This window comes from Lipotes vexillifer, unplaced genomic scaffold (genome assembly GCF_000442215.2).
Source record: "Lipotes vexillifer unplaced genomic scaffold, Lipotes_vexillifer_v1.1 scaffold606, whole genome shotgun sequence".
Taxonomy (NCBI): domain Eukaryota; kingdom Metazoa; phylum Chordata; class Mammalia; order Artiodactyla; family Lipotidae; genus Lipotes; species Lipotes vexillifer.
Genome location: NW_006780574.1, coordinates 531424 through 555467, shown reverse-complemented (window position 1 = coordinate 555467; position 24044 = coordinate 531424). Strand labels below are relative to the sequence as shown.

At 34.1% G+C, this 24044-nt stretch overlaps 1 protein-coding gene across 1 annotated transcript in view; it reads right to left on the bottom strand.

Moving 5' to 3' along the window:
* The window catches only part of LRP1B (LDL receptor related protein 1B), a gene marked incomplete at its 5' end in the record, with an annotated part of 1013530 nt that overhangs the window by 614739 nt on the left and 374747 nt on the right, over positions 1–24044 (bottom strand). Inside the window, 4 exons of the mRNA XM_007453725.1 lie at positions 2252–2479; positions 4665–4796; positions 22333–22577; positions 22864–23028. Of these exons, the coding sequence (XP_007453787.1) occupies positions 2252–2479; positions 4665–4796; positions 22333–22577; positions 22864–23028 (770 nt within the window). The remainder of the gene's footprint in view (positions 1–2251; positions 2480–4664; positions 4797–22332; positions 22578–22863; positions 23029–24044) is intronic.

Sequence of the window (24044 nt, the reverse complement as noted above, 5' to 3'; positions counted from 1 at the left end):
TTCATTTCTCCACTAAACATAATATCTATATATTTTTTATGTTTTGTTTTTGTGGCCGCTAGGCATGTGGGATCTTAGCTCCCTGACCAGGGATGGAACATGCAGCCCCTGCACTGGAAGGCAAAGTCTTAACCACTGGACCACCAGGGAAGTCCCTACACATAATATCTAGAGTGATCTTTTCCAAAACAAAGATAATCATGTAGTTGTACTCTCCTTAAAACATTTCATAAGTTTCCATTATTTTTAGTATTAACATAAAAATCAATGAGTTATCCTATAAAGGCTGGCATGATTTGGTTCCTGTTTTTTTAGCTCCATCAGCTCGTATAACACCCTCTTGCTCCGTACTTCATACTATTCAGTCTATACTGACCCTCCTTCAATTTCTTATTATATAGAACATATTCTAATACTTTTCAAAATGACTGAATTAATAATTATTGATCCTAATGAGTACCTCTATTATTAGTGAGAAAATATTACTGCTCAATTTTTGGTTAATAATTGTAAATAGAGTCTGCTAAATGGAGATAAGTCTGTGATTTTCTCAAAGATAAACTCACCAAATTACTACTAGTTATCAATTTACAATTAGAGACAGAAAATCTTTATCCAATTTTTTTTGAGATAGAACATCTTTTACTTTATACAATTCATAGAGCCTTTGGAAAGTATTTCACATTCACGATAAAGTATGTGAACAATTTTCTATTAGATTTTGATGAATTTCTTGTGAGAAGACCACCAAAACTGACTGTCAGTCTTGGGAGTACCTTATGTGCTTTAACTGTTCTCTCGATTTTTCATGATCACTAACCAGGTAGTCTTTTTAAATCTAGTCTAACAATAATTATTTTTTCCCTTGCTCCTGTAAAAAAATCCTGCACAAAAAGGAAATCTTTGCATTAGCTTTTTTAGAAAGGTTCTTCTCTTAGGGAAAGTTTGTAATTCAATATTTAAACAAGCTTATAACCAATTCATTCAAGTTGCATTAACAGTACTAACCTGAGATGGGTAAAGAGCTAGCATACATACAAGAGCACCTGAGTGCTCAAATACTCTCAGATCTACTAATGGTACTCAAGCCAGTGGAAACTCTTGAAAAACACTGTAAATTTAAAACCTGCACTTCTTATTGTTTTCGTTAAGAAGTTGATCATTGCTCAAATAAGGTCTGATTTTATTTTATTTATTTATTTTTTGCGGTACGCGGGCCTCTCACTGCTGTGGCCTCTCCCGTTGCGGAGCACAGGCTCCGGATGCTCAGGTTCAGTGGCCATGGCTCACGGGCCCAGCCGCTCCGCGGCATGTGGGATCTTCCTGGACCGGGGCACGAACCCGTGTCCCGGGCATCGGCAGGCGGACTCTCAACCACTGCGCCACCAGGGAAGCCCTCAAATAAGGTCTGATTTTAAATTGTCAGTATGCTTCAAGGCAGAGGAGTTTGGTATATCTATATGGATCACTGATCATGCCTTCCTCCATCCTCCTTCAAATCACTCTATCATGCCTAGGGGGCATGAAACTGAAGAAAAACTGTCTTCTTTGATTTTGCAGTGACGGCAAACAGCAGGTGCTCAACTAAGATTCACTCACTAAAATGATAACTGACCCAGAAATCACATTATACCAAAATTTAAGCAAAAATGAAGATAACTCAATGTTAAATATTTAGAATTCAGCCACTGCATTTATATGTATGTCTCATTTCAGCTATATTTTCTATTTTGGGAAAAGTTTTTTTTTTTTTAATGGTTAATCAACAGCATTACTGAAAACCTGTGATTCAACCTGCTGAGTCAGGAGGTGGATAGGAACAAGTTTTCTCTCTTATTTGTTTAGTCTAGTTCTATAAAAATACATGCAAAAGAAAGTTGATAACAAGCTTGAATCAGAGGGGGAAACCAGTCTTTATCAATATCCTATATTTTCTCTAGGCAAATACAACTTTTCCCGCATCAGCAAAAAGGAGTCTTCAAATCTGTTTATTTAGAAATCTGCAAATTATCTGTTCTGAAATTTTTTATTCTTGTGAAACTAAATTTCTAGTTATCAGACTACTATGTGCAACATAATTATAGCATTCTACAATTGTTAGGATATAGCATATTATTAAATCTCTGAATAATCAATTCCAACTCTCAATTAACAACATAGAATTGGATAATAGAAAAAGAATACAAAAGAGATGCAATTGTTACAAACTGAATAACAAACATTTTTTAAGATGTAAAGGAAAATCTTTTACCTCTAGAAATAACAGTTTCTAATCCAGTTCCATTAATAAAAGCCCGCTTAATGGTTTGTGTCTTAATGTCTGTCCAGTATAAACGTTCTTCAGATGCATCAAAGTCTATCACAGTAACATCATCAATATCAGGGACTGTAAATGCCGTGATAAAGTTAAAATATGGATTATCAATATCCACTCCTCTGATTTCAGAACGTCTTGCATAAAGAAGAAATTTTTTCATTTCTAGAAAAGAAATAGAAATGTGTTTTTCTTTATAAGCTTGGCAAGTTTGAAGCTGTCTAGAAATTCTAAATATTATTTGTTGATGATTTAATAGGTTTTTAACACTAGAAAATCATGACCAACATTTGATGGAAACATGAACACAGAAATGATTTATCTATTCTTAAATGAAAGTACTTAGTAATAACAAATGTAAAACAAGTTAGAATCCTTAGGTCATTTTTCTTTAGTTAGAAATGCCAAGAAATTATCAGTAATTGATCTGATCTTAGAATTTCAAAGAAACTTGTTAAAGGACATGAACTCTAAAAATGTCAAACAGCCATATTTGTTCTTTGTTTATAACTATAACAATATTGCAGTGCATTAAGTGCTTTTTGAAGGAAACTAAGAACATTTTTTCTATACTATCTTTGAATAAAATGAGATTAAACATTGCTTTTAAAAATCATGTTTACATTTTCCCTATCAAAATTAGGGTTCATATAATGTTAAAGCATGCTGTACTGTAAATTTTTGTGAATATGTAGTAATTTTGTGAGGCATTCTATCATTTCTACTTAAATAGGTACCTGTCTTGCAATGAGTTTGTGAAATATTAGTAGATTTAATAGAAATAGGAGTCACAGATGTTCTATTCTCTTGTTTTTCTCTTTGGGGTTATTGTTGATAGTTGAGATACGGTATTATTGTATAAAATTAATTAAAGCCACATGTGCCTAAATTCCTGAGTTAAGATTTGATGAATACACTCTTTTTTTGCCCTTAAAAGTAAGTGCTTTGCAAATAAACAAAACTTATTAACAAAACAAAACTAAAAAAACCCACAGTCTGATTATTTTTTGAGAAGTTATTTGAGAAGTTCTAATTTCCAAGGCATGGTAGCAACATCAAAAATACATTTGACTTAATAAGAGAGCAACCATTTATTTAACATCAACAAATATTAACTGAATGTTTCCTATATGCCAATCAAAATTACAGGTCCTCGGAAAACAGAAGTAAATGAGATAAATGAGGGTGTTCTCATGCAGTAGTTTACATTCTAAGAAGGACAAACGATAAATAAAGAACAGAAACAAGAAATATCAAAAACAAGGATACCAGAAACAAGAAAATATCAGTAGGAGAGCTACTGTAAATTAGGTCATCATGGAAGCCCTCTGACGAATAGCAAAAAGGAGCCTACAATTAGAAAATCTAAGAGAGGAGTTTTTTAAAAGAGGGAACAGCTAGCCCAAAGTCCAGAGCAAACTTGGTATATTCAAGAATGTAGAATATGTGTATGAGGCATGTAAATTAGATCTCTATCTGTAATTACACATGACATTATTTTACATCAAAAACCTTATGTAGAGTTCAAGGTACCTTCACTTTTCTTGAATTCACCCCTAAATTGTGTAGAGTTAAAGCACAGTTCCCAGCATATCTTATTATCAACCACCAACTTTTATTAAGTATCCTTTTTTTTTTAACATCTTTATTGGAGTATAATTGCTTTACAATGGTGTGTTAGTTTCTGCTTTAAAACAAAGTGAATCAGCTATACATATACATCTAGAGTGAAGTAAGTCAGAAAGAGAAAAACAAATACCATAGGCTAACACATATATATGGAATCTAAAAATAAATGGTTCTGAAGAACCCACAGTCTGGTTTTCATTCACAAATTTTATTTTCATTTTTTAGTTTAAATATGCTGTTTAAGTATTTTTTACAAACCTTTCCAAGTTACATATTTTACTTCATATTTTCTCCCTTCAACTTGAAACTACCCTATAAAATGATGCTAAAGTAACTGTAGAAGAGCAGGAGGAGATTAAAGCTGTTAAGTACCTCTTTATTATGCAGGTTACCTACATCATCATTTTCTGATAATGCACTTTCACTTACAAATCTCCCTGTTTTGTAGAGATAAATTCTGCTAACACACCAAATAAGAAAGTAGCAAGAAAAAAAGTGAATAAGGTAATAAACAGCAAAGTGCAGCATATCACATATTTAAAGAATTTGTCAGTCTCCCCAAAAGTCGATGAATCATCAACAGAGTCTGAAAATAGCACCACATCTAATGTTTTTAAGGACATTAAAAACCTCTTCCACTTTACTTTGAGGAAAATCTGAATGCTAATACAATTTGAGAGAATTCAATTTGGAGTTTAGATAAGAACTGTAAGAAATTTACCATAGCATGTCTTCTTGTTTGAGGAAAGCTTCATCAAGTGTGGGCAAGCACAAGCAGCACTCCTATTATGATTGATCAGACACATATGGGAGCAGGGGCCTCTGCCATCATTAGCTGCACAAGGATTGGGAGCTGTAATTACACAGTGAAATATTAAGAGTGAAGAAGGAAGACTAGGGAACCTCTGAGTTTGACAAGGGTTATTCACGTAATGATTCAAAGTGAAGTTCCCTACATAGCACCCATTACTCGAGTGATTAATATGACAATAACAGACAATCATACACAACAATTACATGAATAAAAACATTTTTCCTCCTTGAAGATAACAACTAAGATAACTCCCTCAATTTCCTGTAAGAGGAATGGTATGCATTCTATTGCTTTAGAAGCAAAAAAAATTTTTTTAAGGATTTAGTCTGAGAAATAATCAGGAATAATTATCACATTTAGTATAAAATAAACTCAGGTAGACTATCATGCCAGTGTTGGGAGTTCCAGTGGATGTCGTTATTTTCCTACCATAGCATATAGATTCCCTTCTTGCCTTAACACGACATTCTGAACAGTTTCCATAGGAAACTGCTGTTACATATATTGTATACCCCTTTAGGCCATTTCTCCTTTATCAAATCAGAGGCCTATGTGAAAAACATGTTTGTCTTCCTTCATTATAACGACATCTACTTTTTATTTTTTTCTGTATTAACTTATTCCATGGCTAAAGTTTGCTCCACATACTCATACTATTATATTCCACTGTATAAATAACATGATATATTCAAATTTAGAATGGAATATTAAATTTTGCAGTTCAATGTCATTCTCTCATTCTTTTGTGTTTCTTATTTTGTCATCATGCCTTTTGGATAAGATTTTAATGTCAATTGATCAAATTGTTCTTTCAAATCTCATTTTTATAGAGCCTATCTAGTAAAATAAATTCTTTAGAACTATGTTTGTCAGTTGAAGGCATGAAAGAGTTATACCCTCTGATCCCACCAGCAATATTTTAGTTTTCAACTAAAATCTTCCTAACAAATGGATTTATTGCTCAGTGTAATAATATTAGTCTTGTAGACTTTTAAAGCACAAACAATAAAAATCAATAGGTTATAATAAAAATTGTAGAGAAATTAACTGAATTTAGTAAATACTCACCGTGGCTTTTGCCAGTCTTCACAACCTCCCCACAAGATAACAAAAACAATTCATGTCTGTGTATTCGATTTAAAAAATAAATAAAAGGAAATGATGGGCTTCCCTGGTGGCGCAGTGGTTGAGAGTCCGCCTGCCAATGCAGGGGACATGGGTTCGTGCCCTGGTCCAGGAAGATCCCACATGCCGTGGAGCAGCTGGGCCCGTGAGCCACAGCCGCTGAGCCTGCGTGTCCGGAGCCTGTGCTCCGCAATGGGAGAGGCCACAACAGTGAAAGGCCCATGTACCGCAAAAAATATAAATAAATAAATAAATAAATAAATAAATAAATGGAAATGAAAGACTCAGAAACATTTTCCAAAGCAAATCAATTAAGAGCAAAAATTATTAGAAAATACTGGAAGCTAAAGTTGAGAGATTCTGTAGGAGTGCATGTCCCTCTGTCACATGGTATAAATGCCACATATTCTACTTTCTTCCCGTTTAACTTATCTATCATAATTGGAGTCTCTAAGGAATTGCAGGTTAGAGAAGCAAGAGGTTAGATGGGAAGGTTTTTAAGGAGGAAAAATGTTACAGAAAAGGTGGTGAAATGAAGAGGCACTGTTGGAAGAAGGAGAAAAACAGAAAAAATAAAGAGGAGTATAGGGAGGAAAAGGAAGAAGGAAGAGGAGAAATTTGTTTAAAAACATCGACAGAGGAAATGCTATTCCTCTCAAAGAATTAAAAGCCTAATCCATGACAGCTCAATAATAGGTACTTGGATTTCACTTTGAACATCATTATCTTTAGCCCAGAATCATACTAGCTCTTCTCAACATCCTGTAATTGTGATTAAAAACTTTTTAAAATCAATGATGACATATTAAATTTCTATATTCATACTAAAGTAAAAAATGTATTGACTTTGTAGCCCAATATCTGTATTAATGATAACACTGTAAGGTAATATTCACAATATTTTATGCTTCACAGCATGGAAAAAATCCACAAAATCTTCTTTCACTTTTTATCTCTTCTCACTTTGAAAGAGTGGTGTTAAATCTTTTTGAAGATTCTTTCTAATCATGCATTTAAACAGATACCTATTCTAATTATCAAATTAAGGAATTTGGTTCACATACTCACATTTTAATATAAAGCAGAGATTAGCAAATATGGATCCTGGAGCCATATCTGGTTCATCTGGTTATTTTTGCAAATAAAGTTTTATTGGAATATAGCCATGCTCATTAGTTTACATATTATCTAGGCTGCTTTCACACTACAATAGCAGAGTTGAGCAGTTTCAGCATAGACCACTTGGCCTACAAAACCCTAAAATATTTATTTTCTGGCTCTTTACAGAAAAGGTTTGCCAACACCTGATATAAAGTAATTAACTATTTTATAAGAAGTACTACTGCAAAATCCAATATCAATATAGAGGTTGTAAACTCCTACCAAACCAAGGCTATCCCATCTATTATATCTAGGAGATGGGAAAAGCTGAGCAGTCAATGGAATGCTATAAGCAATCTTAACAGATGAAATTCATATATAGGTGTGCAGACCGGGTTTACTGATTGTTCATATTATCAAAACTCAAGGTGACCGAAAAAAGAACCTCAGATACATGTAACACATATTTAGGAAGCACCTCAGTGTTCTGCTTAGTTTTAAAAAGCTGGATACCATAGTAGACAAGACATAGTTCTTGCACCAAAGAATTTAAGAGTCTGTACTCTAAACCCGTACACCATTCTCTCCAATTCTATGGTGACTGGCTCAATTTAGGTTCTCTCCATCTCTTGCTTGGATTGCTGCTCTAACTTCCTAAATAATCTCTTGATTTTCAGTCTCTTCCCATTGCCTACAGTTCTTTTTCTAAAAAAGACTTGATCATATAGCTGCCTTGCTTAAAAATCTTGGATAGCTTCTCACTAGCTACCTCACAAAGTCTCAAATCTTATCTGCTATCACTTCCCGCAAGATTACTTAGCACTAGCCACACTGGCTTACTTGCTGCTCTTTTTTCTTTCAGCTTTTTTTTTTTTAATCCTGATCCACTGTTTCTTATTATTAAAGATGTCATGTCTTCTAAAGTCACAAAATTTTAACTTCAAAGCATTTTTAACTTCTCGCATTTTTTACTTCTCTTTCACTACCATATTTAATAAGTTGTCAAGTATTATCAGACTTCCCCTATTACATGCTCCTTTCTTTCCATTTTTATCTCTCCTCTTCCAATATAAAGTTTTAGTTCATCACTTTTGAGTAACCACTACAACCATGTAACTGGTATTCTATGGTAGTGCCAAAAATATAACAATCTCTCTAAGATACCATCTTATCTTCTAGCTTCATCTATCACTTTCCTTCTACATACACATTATGCACATGCTAAAAAGAACTCCTTATTGTTCTCTGAGTATCTATAGCTTGTCCTTTTCCACTTCCACATAAGGTACTTTTCTTTCTGTAGAATTTCATTACCCTTCCTTCATGAATCAGCTCAAGTCATTTTTCTTTCACAAAATATTTTCTTCATTTCTAATGAAGCCAGCTAATGCTGATTTATTCCATTACTAAATATTAGTTTTAATTATTACTATACAAGGCATTAGGCATTTATTGTTTACTGTCTTATTTTCTAATTGTCTGTGACATATATTCATATATTTTATATCAGTATACCGTGGTCTCTCTGGGTAAATCAGGGGTAGGCAAGTTTTTTTTTTTTTTTTCTGTAAAAGGCCAGATAGCAAATATTTTCACCTTTGCAGCTTTTATGCTCTTTCTAGTAATTATTCAATTTTGCTATTGCAGCAAAAAGCAGCCATGAAACAATATGTGAATCAATAGGTATAGCTATGTTTAAATAAAATTTTATTTGCAAAACTGGCAGAAGGCTGAAGTTAGCCTGAGGGCCTTAGTTTGTCAAATTCTGAGCCTTAGTTTGTCAAATTCTATGCTGGCAGGAACTATGACTTATCAACATACATATTGTTTTTTCCTAAAATTTATATGGTACCTATTATTGTGTTAGACTTAAAGACATTTGGATTCATATGCATACTCATCAATGTATGTGTGTACATGTTCTAAAAAGGCAACAATCTAAAATTTCAAAAGTAAATTAAACTTCTAAAGCACTTCATAGCTGTAGGTGAAGAGACTAAATAATGCAAAACTACAATACTTCACTGGAGAACAAAATGTTAATTATGCAATCATACAAGACTGATGTATGCTCTGTGAAGAAAACAATATCATTAAAGATAATTTCATATTTCATGCATACTATGTTTAATTGCAGTCCACTTTTCATCAGCAAAAAATAAACACTTTAAACCCAATTATTTTATCCAGTAAGTTCAAATAAAATATATACGTGTTGGGCTTCCCTGGTGGTGCAGTGGTTGAGAGTCTGCCTACCGATGCAGGGGACAAGAGTTCGTGCCCCAGTCTGGGAGGATCCCACATGCCGCGGAGCGGCTGGGCCCGTGAGCCATGGCCGCTGGGCATATATATATATATATATATATATATATATATAAAGTGTTGATGCAATATAAAATATGTACAATATTTATTTACCTCATAAAACTAAGCTCAAAGCAGAAAAATGTCAGGATCCAATGTGTTAGATAAGAGGAATATTGTGTAGTCATTTTTGACAGTAACTAATATTCATCCTGCTAAGGAACTTTATTGGTACAAAAACAACTACTAACATAAGAAAACAATGTATCTATAATTTTCATTTTAGAAAATAATTTAATATGTTGAATTGAAGTTTCAGAAGGATCTTACAATTTAACACTAATCCCAAATCCTATTTTCCCTTTGACAAATATCTTGAAATTGTAATTTTAATATTTGATGTTGAAGAACTAGAGTGAATTCCTTATTTAAAACACACACATATAACAAAATGTGTGCAAGTAAAAGACATTCTTATTGCTTTAGTTTCACCAGTTTCCAGCAATACTGGGTATGCAGGAGTTACTTTCATCAAGTTATATTTTACAGATTAATTTTATACTGTTTTCTATTTTTATGAAGTAGAAAAAATAAACTAAAATTCTTATATGATCTTCCATAGATACCTGTATTTCAGAGAAAAAATTTTTAAAAGTCACATATACTATTTTCATTTATTTGTGCACACTTTTCAGCAAAAGAGTGAAGTCAAACATGTAATATCATGTTATATTTATTGGTGAAGTGTATCTTAAAATACCAATGAACTTTCAGATTTTCTAAAGAGGTGATATGTCTTTCTGACTTGTTGTTTATTTCACTTGCTGTAAAATTTAAAAGAAGAAACATCTGTGTCAGAAAAGTTTCTATCTTTACAATGATTTTTTCCACTGATTAACTAGATTTTATTAAGCTTTGTGTGAGCAAGTCAAAGATTTAATACAATGATTTAATAATCACAAAAATTTTTATCTAGAACAGTGGTTCTCAACCAATGGCAGTGGGGGTGAGGGGGGATTTTGCCCCTCAGAGGATATTTGGGAATATCTAGAGACATTTTTGAATGACATAACTGGGGGTACTATTGGCATCCTAGTGGATAGAGGCTAAGGATGCTAATAAACTTCCTACAATGCAAAAGAAAGCCCCTCACAACTAAGAATTATCTGTCCCCAAATGTGAAAAGTACAGAGGTTGAGAAGTTCTGATCCTGGATTAGAACTATGGATTCTGCGTCTTAATGTATCTGAATGAAGAGTGCATAATCATTTACATTTGTACAACTGAGGCAAGTAAATCAAACAACCAGTACCAAGGAAGAAAGAATATTATGATTTCTTTGTTACTAATCTTTTCCACTGTTCCAAGGTAAACTGTATTGTACCATATTTTAAAAACAGCAATTTATAATGCAGCTAAACTTACTGCCTGCATATAAGTTCATTTACAGTTTAGTTGTTTGATATTTGTATTATATTTTGCCAAAGAAATAATGCTAAAAATGGTAATTAAGTTTTTCAGGTAAACCAACAAAACACACTAATTCAAAATATGGTTTAAAGATGATAAAGAAAGATTTATTGAGAAATTAAATTAGGTGCTAGTCTATATAACTGGTAGAGGAAGCAAAAGACTACCTGTTATAGGAAGGAGGTGTAAGAGTAGAAAGTGAGTTCCATGGTGATTTTTCATATTAATAGTTGGAATGAGGTAGCAACATGTCTTTGGCATGTTTCAACTCTTATTTCTCCTCTTCATTGCTAATTTTGTCTCTCTCTTCTACTAGGATCTCAGTACTGCACAATGTTCTAAGACCTCACAGAAGCCTAACAAGTCTACTCAAATCTCAGAAATTCCTCTTTGTTTTGCTATCACCTGCCTTTCACTTTGCCTCAGTCAGAAATCTCACCCCTTCAAAGCTGCTGATATCAACAAATAAAGGTGGAAGCATTTTAACTGTTTCACACCACCTTACCATTCTTAGAAATATTAGTATTTTAAGCTAAGGTCCATTTAAAATATTATAATAAAAAAAAATCTCCTACTGATAGTATATAATTATATGAAAGAAAGAGATACTATAAAACAGCAGGGAAAGCAATATTTTTTAACAGAATTAATAATATGTAGAATGGAAGGCATATGTATGTGCAAACAGATGTAAAATATGTGTGTGTTTTATATGACAGGTAGTTAGATTTTGATATAATAAACTGTGGACGTGAACAATTTAAGTAACCTTAAAATATCTGAGATTCACCTCTACCACACTGAAACATAGTTTTAAGAGTATTACATTTTTTTCTTAAAACTTTTTATTAATTATATTAAAAATGATGTTTTCAGATGAATATATTAATATCTCCAAGTAGAACCTCTCATTCTTCAAGTTTTATAAGTGATACCTTATCTCCTAAAGCAGCAATAATATTACTAATATGCTTAGAATCTAGATTTTTTTTTGTAAAATGCTTTCAGCCAATTTTCTTACAAATGTTGTTAAGAAAAGTTTCATTTTCTATAGAAATATTTTCCTGAAGCAATTGGAGGCACTTAAGTTATTTCACTGTTAAAACTACTCTTTGAGCAACAGCCTGAAAAGATCACCATGAGAAAGGTAGAATAGATACAGACACCATCTGGTCAGAAGCTACACCCTCAGAGCACAGATCCACAAGTGGGAGGGTTATCACAACTGTGCAGGTGCCCCTTGAGGAGCTAAAGGCCCAAGCTCCAAGTTCAGGTCTCCACCAAGAGTACCTGCACTGGAAAGATGAGCCCCAGAAAGTCTGGCTTTAAAACCAGTGGGGCTTACTTCCAGGAGAGCCGAAGGGCTGTGGGAAACAGAGACAGCTCTAGAAGGGCTTGTACACAAACTTGCTAGCTTTGAGTCCCAGTAGAGAAGCAGTACAGTTAGGCAAAATGAGGAGACAAATACCTTCCAGGTGAAAGGTCAAGACAAAACATCAGAAAAAGAACTAAATGGAACAGAGATAAGCAATTTATCAGATGAGTTCAAAGTCATAGCCATAAATATGCCCACTGAACTTGGGAGAAGAATGGATGAACTCAGTAAGTACTTCAACAAAGGGATAGAAAATATTTTTAAAAAAATCAGAACAGAAAAAACAACTGAAAAGAAACATACATTATAGGGAATCAACAGCCAATAAGAGAATGCAGAACAGATCAGGGATCTGGAAGATAGCATAGTGGAAATCACCCAATCAGAACAGCAAAAAGAAAAAGAACACATACATATATATATGAGAATAGTTTAAGGGATCTGTAGAACAACATCAAGCATACAAATAATCACATTATAGGGTCCCAGAAAAAGAAAAGAGAGAGAGACAGAAAACCTATGTGAAGAATAAATGGCTGAAAATTTCCTAACCTGGTTAAAGAAATAGACATCCAATTTCAGGAAGCACAGAGAATCCCAACAAGATGAACCGTAAAAGACCCACAATAAGATATATTATAATTAAAATGTCAAAAGTTCAAGATAAAGAAAGAATCTTAAAACCAGCAAGATAAAAACAACTGATTAGGCCAAATTCCCTGGTGGCACAGTGGTTAAGAATCCGCCTGCCAATGCAGGGGACACAGGTTTGATCCCGGGTCTGGGAAGATCCCACATGCTGCAGAGCAACTAAGCCAGTATGCCACAAATACTGAGCCTGCACTCTAGAGCCCACGTGCCACAACTACTGAAGCCCACACTCCTGGAGCCTGTGCTCCACAACAAGAGAAGCCACTGCAATGAGAGGCCCGTGCAATGCAATGAAGAGTAGCCCCTACTGGCCACAACTAGAGAAAGCCCGTGTGCAGAAACAAAGGCCCAATGCAGCCAAAAATAATAAATAAATTTATTAAAAAAAAAAAGAATTTAAAGAGAAATAAAGAGTTTCCCAGATAAGCAAAAGATAAAGGAGTTTTTCACCACTAAATTGGCCTTACAAGACATGATAAAGGGACATCTTTAAATGGAAAAGAAAAGGCTGTAACTAGGAACAGGAAAATTATGAAAATGAAGTCTCACAGGTAAAGGCAAACATACAGTAAAGGCAGTGAATAAACAACCTATTAAGCTAGTATGAAGGTTAAAATACAAAAGTAGTAGAAATCATCTATATCTAAAATATCAATAGTTAAGAGAGATAGAAAATAGAAAGATGTAAAATGTGATGTCAAGAACATAAAATATCAGGCAGTGGAGTAAAAATGTAGTGCTTTTAGAATGTGTTGAACTAAGCTGCCAGCAACTTTAAAATAGACTGCTAAATAAATATATTGTTATATATGAATGACATGGTAACCAGAAACCGAAAGCCTATAACAGATGTACAAAAAATCAAGACAAAGAAATATAAAAATAGCACTAAAGGAGTCATGAAATCACAAGGGAAGAGAAAAAAAGAAGACTTGAACAGAGAACTACAAAAACAACCAAAAAACAACGAAATGGCAGCAAGTACATACCTATCAATACTTTAAATGTAAATGGACTAAATACTCCCCAATCAAAAGACATAGGGTGACTGAATGGATAAAAATACCCTAGACCCTTATGTTTGCTGCCTACAAGAGACAAACTTCAGGGCTTCCCTGGTGGTGCAGTGGTTGAGAGTCTGCCTGCCGATGCAGGGGACACAGGTTCGTGCCCTGGTCGGGGAAGATCCCACATGCTGTGGAGCGACTAGGTCTGTGAGCCATGGCTGCTGAGCCTGCACGTCTGGAGCCTGTGCTCCACAACGGGAGAGGCCACAACAGTGAGAGGCCTGTGTACCGCAAAAAAATAAAAAAAATAAGAGACAAAATTCAGATCTAAATACACATGCAGACTGAAAGTGAAGGTATTGAAAAAGATATTCCAAGTGTATGGAAACAAAAAGAAAGTTGGGTAGCAATACTCATATCAGATGAAACAGACATTAAAAGAAAGACTGTAACAAAAGGAAAAGGACATTACATATGACAAAGAGATCAATACAGCAAGAGGATATAACACTTGTACATATCTATGCACCAAAAGTAGGAGTGCCTATATACATAAAGCATATATTAACAGACATAAATGGAGACACTGACAGTAACACAATAATAGTAGGGGACTTTAACACCCCAGTTACATCAATGGATAGACCATCCAGACAGGAAGTCAATAAGGAAACATTGGCCTAAGATGACAGTTTAGTGTAGATGGACTTAATAGATATATACAGAAATGCGCCATCCCCAAACTGCAGAATACATATTCTTTTCAAGTGCACAAGGAACATCCTCCATAGATCACATGTTAGGCCAAAAAACAAGTCTCAATAAATTTAAGAAAATTAAAATCATATTTTCCAAATGAAAATATATGAAGCTAAAAGTTGATTACAAGAAGAAAACTGGAAAAAAACACAAACACGTGGAGGCTGAACAATGTGCTTCTGAATAGTCAATGGTTCAACAAAGAAATCAAAGAGGAAATAAAAAAATACCTTGAGACAAATGGAAACAAAACATTCCAAAATCTATGGGGTACAGCAAAAGCAGTTCTAAAGGGGAAGTTAATAATAACACAGGCTTACCTAGAAAATATTTAAAAATTTCAAATAAACAATCTAACCTTATACCTAAAGGAACTAGAAAAAAACAAACAACCAAAGCCCAAAGTTGGTAGAAAGAAGGAAATAATAAAGATCAGAGTAGAAATAAATTGAGAAGATTTTTTTAATGTAAAAAATCAATCAAACTAAGAGCTGGTTCTTGGATTACAGAAACAAAATTGATAAACCTTTAGCCACACTCATCAGGATGAAAACAGAAAATGCCCAAATAAATAATATCAGAAATGAAAGAAGAGAAGTTAAGTTACAACTTACACCACAGAAATACAAAGGGTCATGAGATTATTGGGAACAATTATGCACCAAAGAATTGGACAACCTAAAAAAAATGGATAAATTCCTAGAAACATGCAATCTTCTAAGACTGAACCAGGAAGAAATAGAAAATTTGAATAGACCAATCACTAGTAATGAAAGTGAACCAGTAATAAAAAATCTCCCAAAAAACAAAACTCCAGGAAAAGACAGCTTCACAGGAGAATTCTACCAAACATTTAAAAAATTAATATCTTCAATCACAAACTATTCCAAAAAAAATGAAGAAGAAAGAACACTTCCAAATTCATTCTATGAGTCCAACATTACCCTGACCAAGATAAAGACAGATTACCAAGACCAGATAAAGACCAAGACCAGATAAGAAAAGAAAATTTCAGGCCAATATCCTTGATGATCATGGAAATATCCTCAAAAGTATTAGTAAACTGAATCCAACAATATACTAAAAGAATTATACACCTTGATCAAGTGGGATTTATCCTAGGGTTGCAAGAATGGTTCAATAACTGTAAACTCAATCAATATAAAATTTCACATTAACAAAATCAAAGATAAAAATAAAATGATCATCTCAATAGATGTAGAAAAAGCATTTGACAAAATTCAATATCTATTTATGATAAAAACTTTCAAATAAGTGGGTATAGAGGGAACATACCTCAATATAATAAAAGCCATATATGACAAAACCACAGCTAACACAATACTCAATGGGTTTAAAGCTGAAAGTTTTTCCTCTAAGATCATGAGTAAGACAAGGATGCCCACTATTGTCACTTTTATTCAACATAATATTGGAAGTCCTAGCCACAGCAATCAGACAAGGAAAAGAGATAAAAATATTCAAGTTGAAAAGGAAGAAGTAAAACTGTCACTGTTTTCAGATGATATGATACTATGTACAGTCTATAACTATATATACGTTTATATAGTAATACACCACATGTATAGTATTTCTATATATTATATATATAGAATTTAGTTATATATAGTAATATATAGAAATATATGTATATATATAAATATATATAAATACATATATATACTTATATATAGTATAACCCTAAAGATTCCACCAAAAGACAATTAGAACTCATATGAATTCAGCAAAGTTGTAGGATTCAAAATTAATATACCCAAATCTGTCTTTCTATATACTAATAACAAACTAGCAGAAAGAGAATTTAAGAAAACAATCTCGATAACAATTGTATCAAAAATAATAAAATACCTAGATCTAAACTTAACCAAAGAATAAAGAACCTGTACACTGAGAACTATAAGACACTGATGAAAGAAACTGAAGATGACACAAATACATAGAAAGATATACCATGCTCATGGATTGGAAGAATTAATATTGATAAAATGTCCATACTATCCATAGCAATCTAAAAATTCAATGCAACCTCTATCAAAATACCAATGACATTTTTCACAGAAGTGGGACAAATAGTCCTAAAATTTGTATGAGACCAAAAAAGATCTCAAACAGAGCAATCTCAAGAAAAGAGAACAAAGCTAAAAGTATCACACTCCCTGATTTCAAACTATACTACAAATCTATAGTAATCAAAACTGTATGGTACTGGCACAAAACAGACCGTGAGATCAACGGAATAGAATGAAGAGCTTAGAAATAAGCCCACACTCATATGGTCAATTTACTTACAACAAAGGAGCCAAGAATATACAGTGGGGAAAAAACAATCACTTCTATAAGTGGTTTTGGGGAAACTGGACAGCCATTTGGAAAAGAATGAAATGGGACCACTTTCTTACACCATAAACAGAAATTGCCTCAAAATGGATTAAAAAGTTAAATGTAAAGCCTGAAATCATAGCACTATTAGAAGAAAATATATGCAGTGTGCTCTTTGACTCTGGGTTCAGCAATATATTTTTTTTGCATCTGTCTCCTCAGGCAACGGCAACAAAAGCAAAAATAAACAAATGGGACTATATCAAACTAAAAACCTTCTGCACAACAAAGGAAACCATCAACAAAACAAAAAGGCAACCTATCAAATGAGAGAAAATATTTGCAAGTCATATATCTGATAAGGTTTAATATCAAAAGTATATAAAGAACTCATAGAACTCAATATCAAACCAACAATCTGACTGGAAAATGGGCAGAAGTTGTGAATATACATTTTTCCAAGGAAGACATGCAGATGGCCAATAGGTACATGAAAAGGTGTGCAACATCACTAATCATCAGGGAAATGCAAATCAAAACCACAATGAGATATCACTTCACACCTGTCAGAATGGCTATTATCAAAGACAAGAAATAAAAAGTGTTGCGAGGATGTAAAGAAAAGGTAACCCCCATGAGCTGTTTTCAGGCATGTTAATTGGTGCAACCTCTATGGAAAACAGTATGAAAGTTCCTCAAAAAATATAAAAGAAAACTACCATATGATACAGTCATTTTAATTCTAGGTGTTTATTCAAAAAAATAAAAACATTAGTTCAGAAAGATATATACACCCCTATGTTCATTGCAGCATTATTTACAATAGCCAAGATATGGAAGCAACCTAAGTGCCCATCAGTAGATGAATGGATAAAGATGATGTGGTATATATACAAAATGGAATATGACTCAGTAATAGAAATAATGTAATCTTCTCATTTGCAACAACATGGATGGACTTAGAAGATATTGTATTGATCTCAGTCAAACAAGTCAGAGAAACAAATTACTATATGTAGAATCTAAAAAACAAAATATAAAGACAAACAAAACAAAACAGAAACAGAGTCATAGATACAGGGAACAAAGTGATATTTGCTAGAGGTCCAGGAGCAGGGGTTTGGATGCAATAGGTGAAGGGGATTAAGAGGTACAGATATAAGATATATGTCATTGGGTGTAAAATATATTATCTGGAATATAGCCATAAATATTTTAATAACTTTATATGGTGACAGATGGCTATTAGCCTTATTGTAGTGACCAATTTTTAATGTATTCTATAAATGTCAAATCACTATATTGTACACATAAAACTAACATAATATTGTGAACTATAATTCAAAAAAAATAAATTAGTTAAAAAAAAATCTTTGCTCCAAGAGAGGACACAGAAAAAGAGGGCGAACCCACTGGATGGGAGAAGGTGTGCATACTAAAGAAGAAACTCATACTTTCTCCATGTTTACAGACAACTTCTTTTATAAGGTGAGGGGAGGGATGATGAAAAGTAAAACAAAGTAACTAAGAGAATTGTCCATCTGTCTAAATCTATCTATCTATCCATCCATCCATCCATCCATCTGTCTGTCTTTCTATCATTTACTTAACAACACTTATACCGTGCTATTTGCCAGGTATCTTCTGTGCTTTTAAGAGACTAATGCATTTTTATTAAACTATTAAATTTTATATTTGAAAAAATTAAGGTATATAATGATCATGTTGTCAGGATATGACAAAGCTAGAATGTGAACCAGTCTGGCTCCAGAATCTTCCTCTCGATTACTAGGTCTCCTAAGCTGATTGCTATGAAGGTTGTCTTTCTTTGTATTTACATTTTGTTACTTAAGAATATAGTACTATTGTTTAATAAGTTATATTTTTTAGTAAAAAGACTTGGACATTTATACTAATATCTAGCCTCAGACATACTTAAGATCACTAGGACATATGCAAACAATCTCACTGAAATTGTTCTAAATAAAATTACAGCTGATCGTCCTCCAGGTTGCCAAATCTAATGAAGACCGTGCTGTATGTCTTTATCTTTCTTGACTTCTCTGCAAGAGTTAACATTTTTGGCCACTGTCATCTTGAAACTTTTCTCTTACTTTTTTTGACTGTGCTCTCTTTTGGTTCTGGAATCCCTTGGCCACCCTCTTCTCAGCATCCTTCTTGCCTCTCTCTTGAATGTTAGTTTTCTCCAGGGTTCTGTCCTTGTCCTTTTCTCATTTTCTGTAATATTCTTAGGAAATCTCATTTGTTTTCTTGTCTTCAACCTACAATTGAATGACTACAAAAGCTCTAGCTCCAGCCCAAACTCTTCTTGCCTTTATAACCCTGAATACTCAACTATGTCCCAGAGGTACCTAAAATTCCATATATCCAAAGTGTAAGTTTTCAGGTTATCCTTTAAATCAGTTGTCAGTAAACTTTGGCCTGCAGGCTAATACTGGTCCATGAGTTACTTTTTTAATTTGTAGGAAAAAAATAAAGAATAACATTTCATAACACGTGAAAATTATATGAAATTTACATTTCATTGTCCATAAATAAAATGTTATTGAAACACAGAGACGCTCGTTCATTTTTCATATGACTGCTGTTACACTTCCTCAGCCAAGCTGAGTAGTTCAACAAAAACCATATGGCCCATAGGGCCTCAAACACTTACCATCTGGCCTTCCATAGAAAAATTTTGCTGACCTCTCCTTTATGCAGTCTCTATGTCACATTTTGATGGTGAAACCAATTACAGAAACCAGAAAAATAAAGACATCCCAAATTTTCCTTTTCTCCCCAAACTCCCCTACTCCACAAATCTCTATCACTATGTTTTACTGACTTTGCCTCTAAGTATATCTCAACTCTACCATTCTCTCTGTCCTGGTATCAGCTATCTCCTGATTTACTGAAGTAGCATCCTTTCAGTCTCCTACTGTAGTTCTCTCTCTCTCCAGTCTACCCTTTGTACAGATGAAGTCAAGTTTCAGCATGTACATCTGCTCTTTTCACTCCATTGACCAAATACTTTTAATGTATTTCTCCTTCCTTTAGGGCAGTGGTTCTTAAGGCACTAACACAACATCTTTATTGGAGTATAATTGCTTTACAATGTTGTGTTAGTTTCTGCTGTATAACAAAGTGAATCAGCTATATGCATATGTATATCCCCATATCCCCTCCCTCTTGTGTCTCCCTCCACCCTCCCTATTCCACTTCTCTAGGTGGTCACAAAGCACCAAGCTGATCTCCCTGTGCTATGTGGCTGCTTCCACTAGCTATCTATTTTACATTTGGTAGTGTATATATGTCAGTGCTATTCTTTCACTTTGTCCCAGCTTACCCTTCCCCCTCCCTGTGTCCTCAAGTCCATTCTCTACCTCTGCGTCTTTACTCCTGTCCTGTCCCTAGGTTCATCAGAACCTTTTTTTTTTATTATTCCATATATATGTTAGCATACTGTATTTGTTTTTCTCTTTCTGACTTACTTCACTCTGTATGAGAGACTCTAGGTCCATCCACCTCACTACAAATAACTCAATTTCATTTCTTTTTATGTCCGAGTAATATTCCATTGTATATATGTGCCACATCTTCTTTATACATTCATCTGTCAATGGACACTTAGGTTGCTTCCATGTCCTGGCTATTGTAAATAGTGCTGCAATGAACATTGGGGTGCATTTGTCTTTTTGAATTATGGTTTTTTTAGGGTATATGCCCAGTAGTGGGCTTGCTGGGTCATATGGTAGTTCTACTTTTAGGTTTTTTAAGGAACCTCCATACTGTTCTCCATGGTGGCTGTATCACTTTACATTCCCACCAACAGTGCAAGGGGCTTCCCTTTTCTCCACACCCTCTCTAGCACTTATTGTTTGTAGATTTTTTGATGATGGCCATTCTGACCAGTGTGAGGTGATACCTCATTGTGGTTTTGATTTGAATTTCTCTAATGATTAGTGATGTTGACCAGCCTTTCATGTGTTTGGTGGCAATCTCTATGTCTTAGAGAAGAGTATCTTTTTTATTGTACTAGTGGCATATTCTGGTCAGAATCATGATTTATTGCCTTATTTCAATTTAGTTAAATCCAGTATATTTATTGAATACTTATTAGGCACAAAAATGACTAAGCTGTTTTCTCCCTTTAATGTTCTCATGCTTTGCACATCTGTAGGATGAAAGGAGTAGAGGAGCTAAGGGTAATAGGAAAGGATTAAGGTGACTGCTCACATAATTTAGGGTATGTAGAAAATCCCATGTGACAAAGAAGGATCAATTATATAAGAAAATTAAAAGTGAGAAATTTCTAGTTTCTGGAAAGGTAACTAGATTTAATCAGAGTAAGTCACAGAGAGAGAGCACAGAAAATTTTACCAATGAGGACATTTTGGTAGGAGAAATAGTTTCAAGGGAAAATTAAGGCCAAATATTGAAGAAAGACACAGGACAGACATAGAATTTTTCAACCACAGAGGTGAGTATTTTTAATCAAGTCTAAAATAAGACAATACCACATGAATTTAAAATTAGTCTTGAAGTGCGGTCCATAAGACCAGAAATGCCAAGGAAGTGTAAGATCTGCTTACTCTACACTGAAAGAGGGAGAAAAGGAGAAAATGTATCCTCTTTGAGAAAGAGCTTGTCATTTGAGTATCATAAGTCTCAAACAAAAATATGCTAATGATAATGGGAACACTATTTGCATTGGAATGAGATTTCCATATGTTATGACATATATCATGATGGGGAAGAGTCAGGTAAGAGGTATAAAAGAATGAGCTGATGTTACACAGAATGGCCATGGTACCCTGGGGAAAAGAAACAAAAAAGAAAGAAAAAGAAATGTGAGGCTTAGAATTTACTCTGACAAGGACTGAGTGGAGGAAATGAAATCACAAAACCAAGGTAGAGATTACTATTGACCAAAATGTGGAATACATGGGGATAGGTAACACACATGTCCATGTGAACTGAATTCTCTTAAAATAGAAAAGCTCAAAGCAGATGGTTTATCCTTTATTATACACTATTCCCTCTCTTCCCGATATAATGCACAGTGACCATTTGCGGGCCAACATAAATGTGTCCTTGGTGTCTTCCTTTAATTAACTGATCATATTTAGGTAATAGACTCCAAATCTGAAGACATTCCACAGCTTCCCACAGTATCTTTTACTGATGCAATAGCAGTGACTAAAAATTGGGGGACTTGGGTTAAAACACTTAATTTCTAAGATTTCTCTATTTGTGTGTAAAATAAATAAAAAGCAAAGAAAAAAATCCTGAGCTAATTAAAATGAAGGCTGGCACCACGTCCATCATACAATACATAAAGTATTAATAACTGTTAACTTACAAAAGTTATTTTACAGTTTGAATATTATATGATTAAGGTAAAAATATTTCTGGTGGTTAATTCATAACAAGCACTTACCCTGTGGCTGACGACTGGGATGGTATATCTGTAGGTCAAATGGCTGTGCACTAGTTTTCTGAATCACACTGACATTCTGCCCTGTCCACTTATTGGCTTTTGACAATGTGTTGGTCCTCCAGTCCGTCCAATAGACATCACTCCCATATAGAGACACGGCGAAGGGATGAGAAAGGTATTCATGACCTCGGATGATTTCTATCATGCCTGTTCCATCATAGAGGGCTGAATAAATGGCATCTGACCTACAGAAAAGGAAATGCATCAGTAGTATATCAAAACTCATTCAGATAGTCCAGTGATATGCTTATACTATTTAGATAAATGAAAAAAAAATTGTATAAAATATATTTTATGGGCCTGTATCTGATTTGTAAAAACATTAAAAAAGCCATCATAATGAAAACAAACAAAAATCACCACTGATGTCAATGTGTGTATACATGATACATGCACATGAGAACAATTTTTATTTTGTAAATATTATCCAAGGAAGGTAACAGAAAATAAAGAAAAAATCATTTTCTAAACCTGGCATCTGTCCAAACTATCCTTTTTTCAAAGTGGTCCACAGTGAGTCCATTAGGCCAAGCCCCTGTTTTCATGTCTTTGTAGATGGTTTTTCTCCCAGCACCACTCATGGAGGCAGATTCAATGCGAGGAAAGTTGGCATCCCAATCTGTCCAGAAAAGAATTCTGAAGAAAAGGAAAGAATGCTCTTGTTTCAGTCATTCATTTCACAAATATTTATTGAGTGCCTATGACATGCTAGGCACTAAGTCTAAGTAAACAATCACAACAGAAACAGATGCATTATCTACCCTCACAGGGCTTATAGTCCAGTGGGGGAGAGACTAAATAAACACATGAATATAAAATTACAGCAACTGAAATATGTTCAAGAATAATTTTGTTATGAGAGAGAATAGCAGGTGTGTGATCTACTTAGAGAAGGTAATCAGGAAAAGAAAGCACTTTGAGGAGGTAATATTTACACTGAATCTGAGAGATGAGGAAAGCAGTATAAATAGCAGGACATGAAAAACAAACAGCAGATACAAAAGCCCTAATGGGGGAGAAAAGTGAGTGACTGAGGAACAGAAATAAGGCCAATGTATCAGAAATGGGGCAGTGAGGAGGAAAGGTGAAGTTGAAGAGGGTGATCTTGCAGGTGATCTTGCAGGGTAAGGTAATTACCTGGGATTTTATTCCAAGGGAATAGAAGCACATTTAAGCAGGGGAGAAACATGATATCATATACAAGTGGATTATAGAGAGGCAGGAGAATGGGTACATCAGGTGGTTATTTTAAAGGACCAGGCAAAGATGGTAGTGGTTTGGGATATGGTGATAGCAGTGAAGTGAATGGATTCCAGGAATATTTTGGAGGTAGAACTAAGTGCCAGGACTAAATGATAATTGGATGTAGGGAATGAAGTAGAGAACAGAATCATGGATGACTGTCAGTTTCTTGTTTTGGCATACTCAGAGTAAGGACAGACAGAGGGTGTGCAGGAAATCCATTAAGTGAAATGGGAAAAATGGAAGAGAAACAGATTTTAAGAGCTGGGAATTGAGTGTGCATGGGTGTGGATAGCAACTGAAAGTTTAGTTTTGAATTTTTGGATCTTGAGATGTTAAGACATAAAAAAGGAGATTTCCAGGAACCTGTGTGATACACCAAGGTGAAGTTCAGTGAAGGTGGCAGAGTT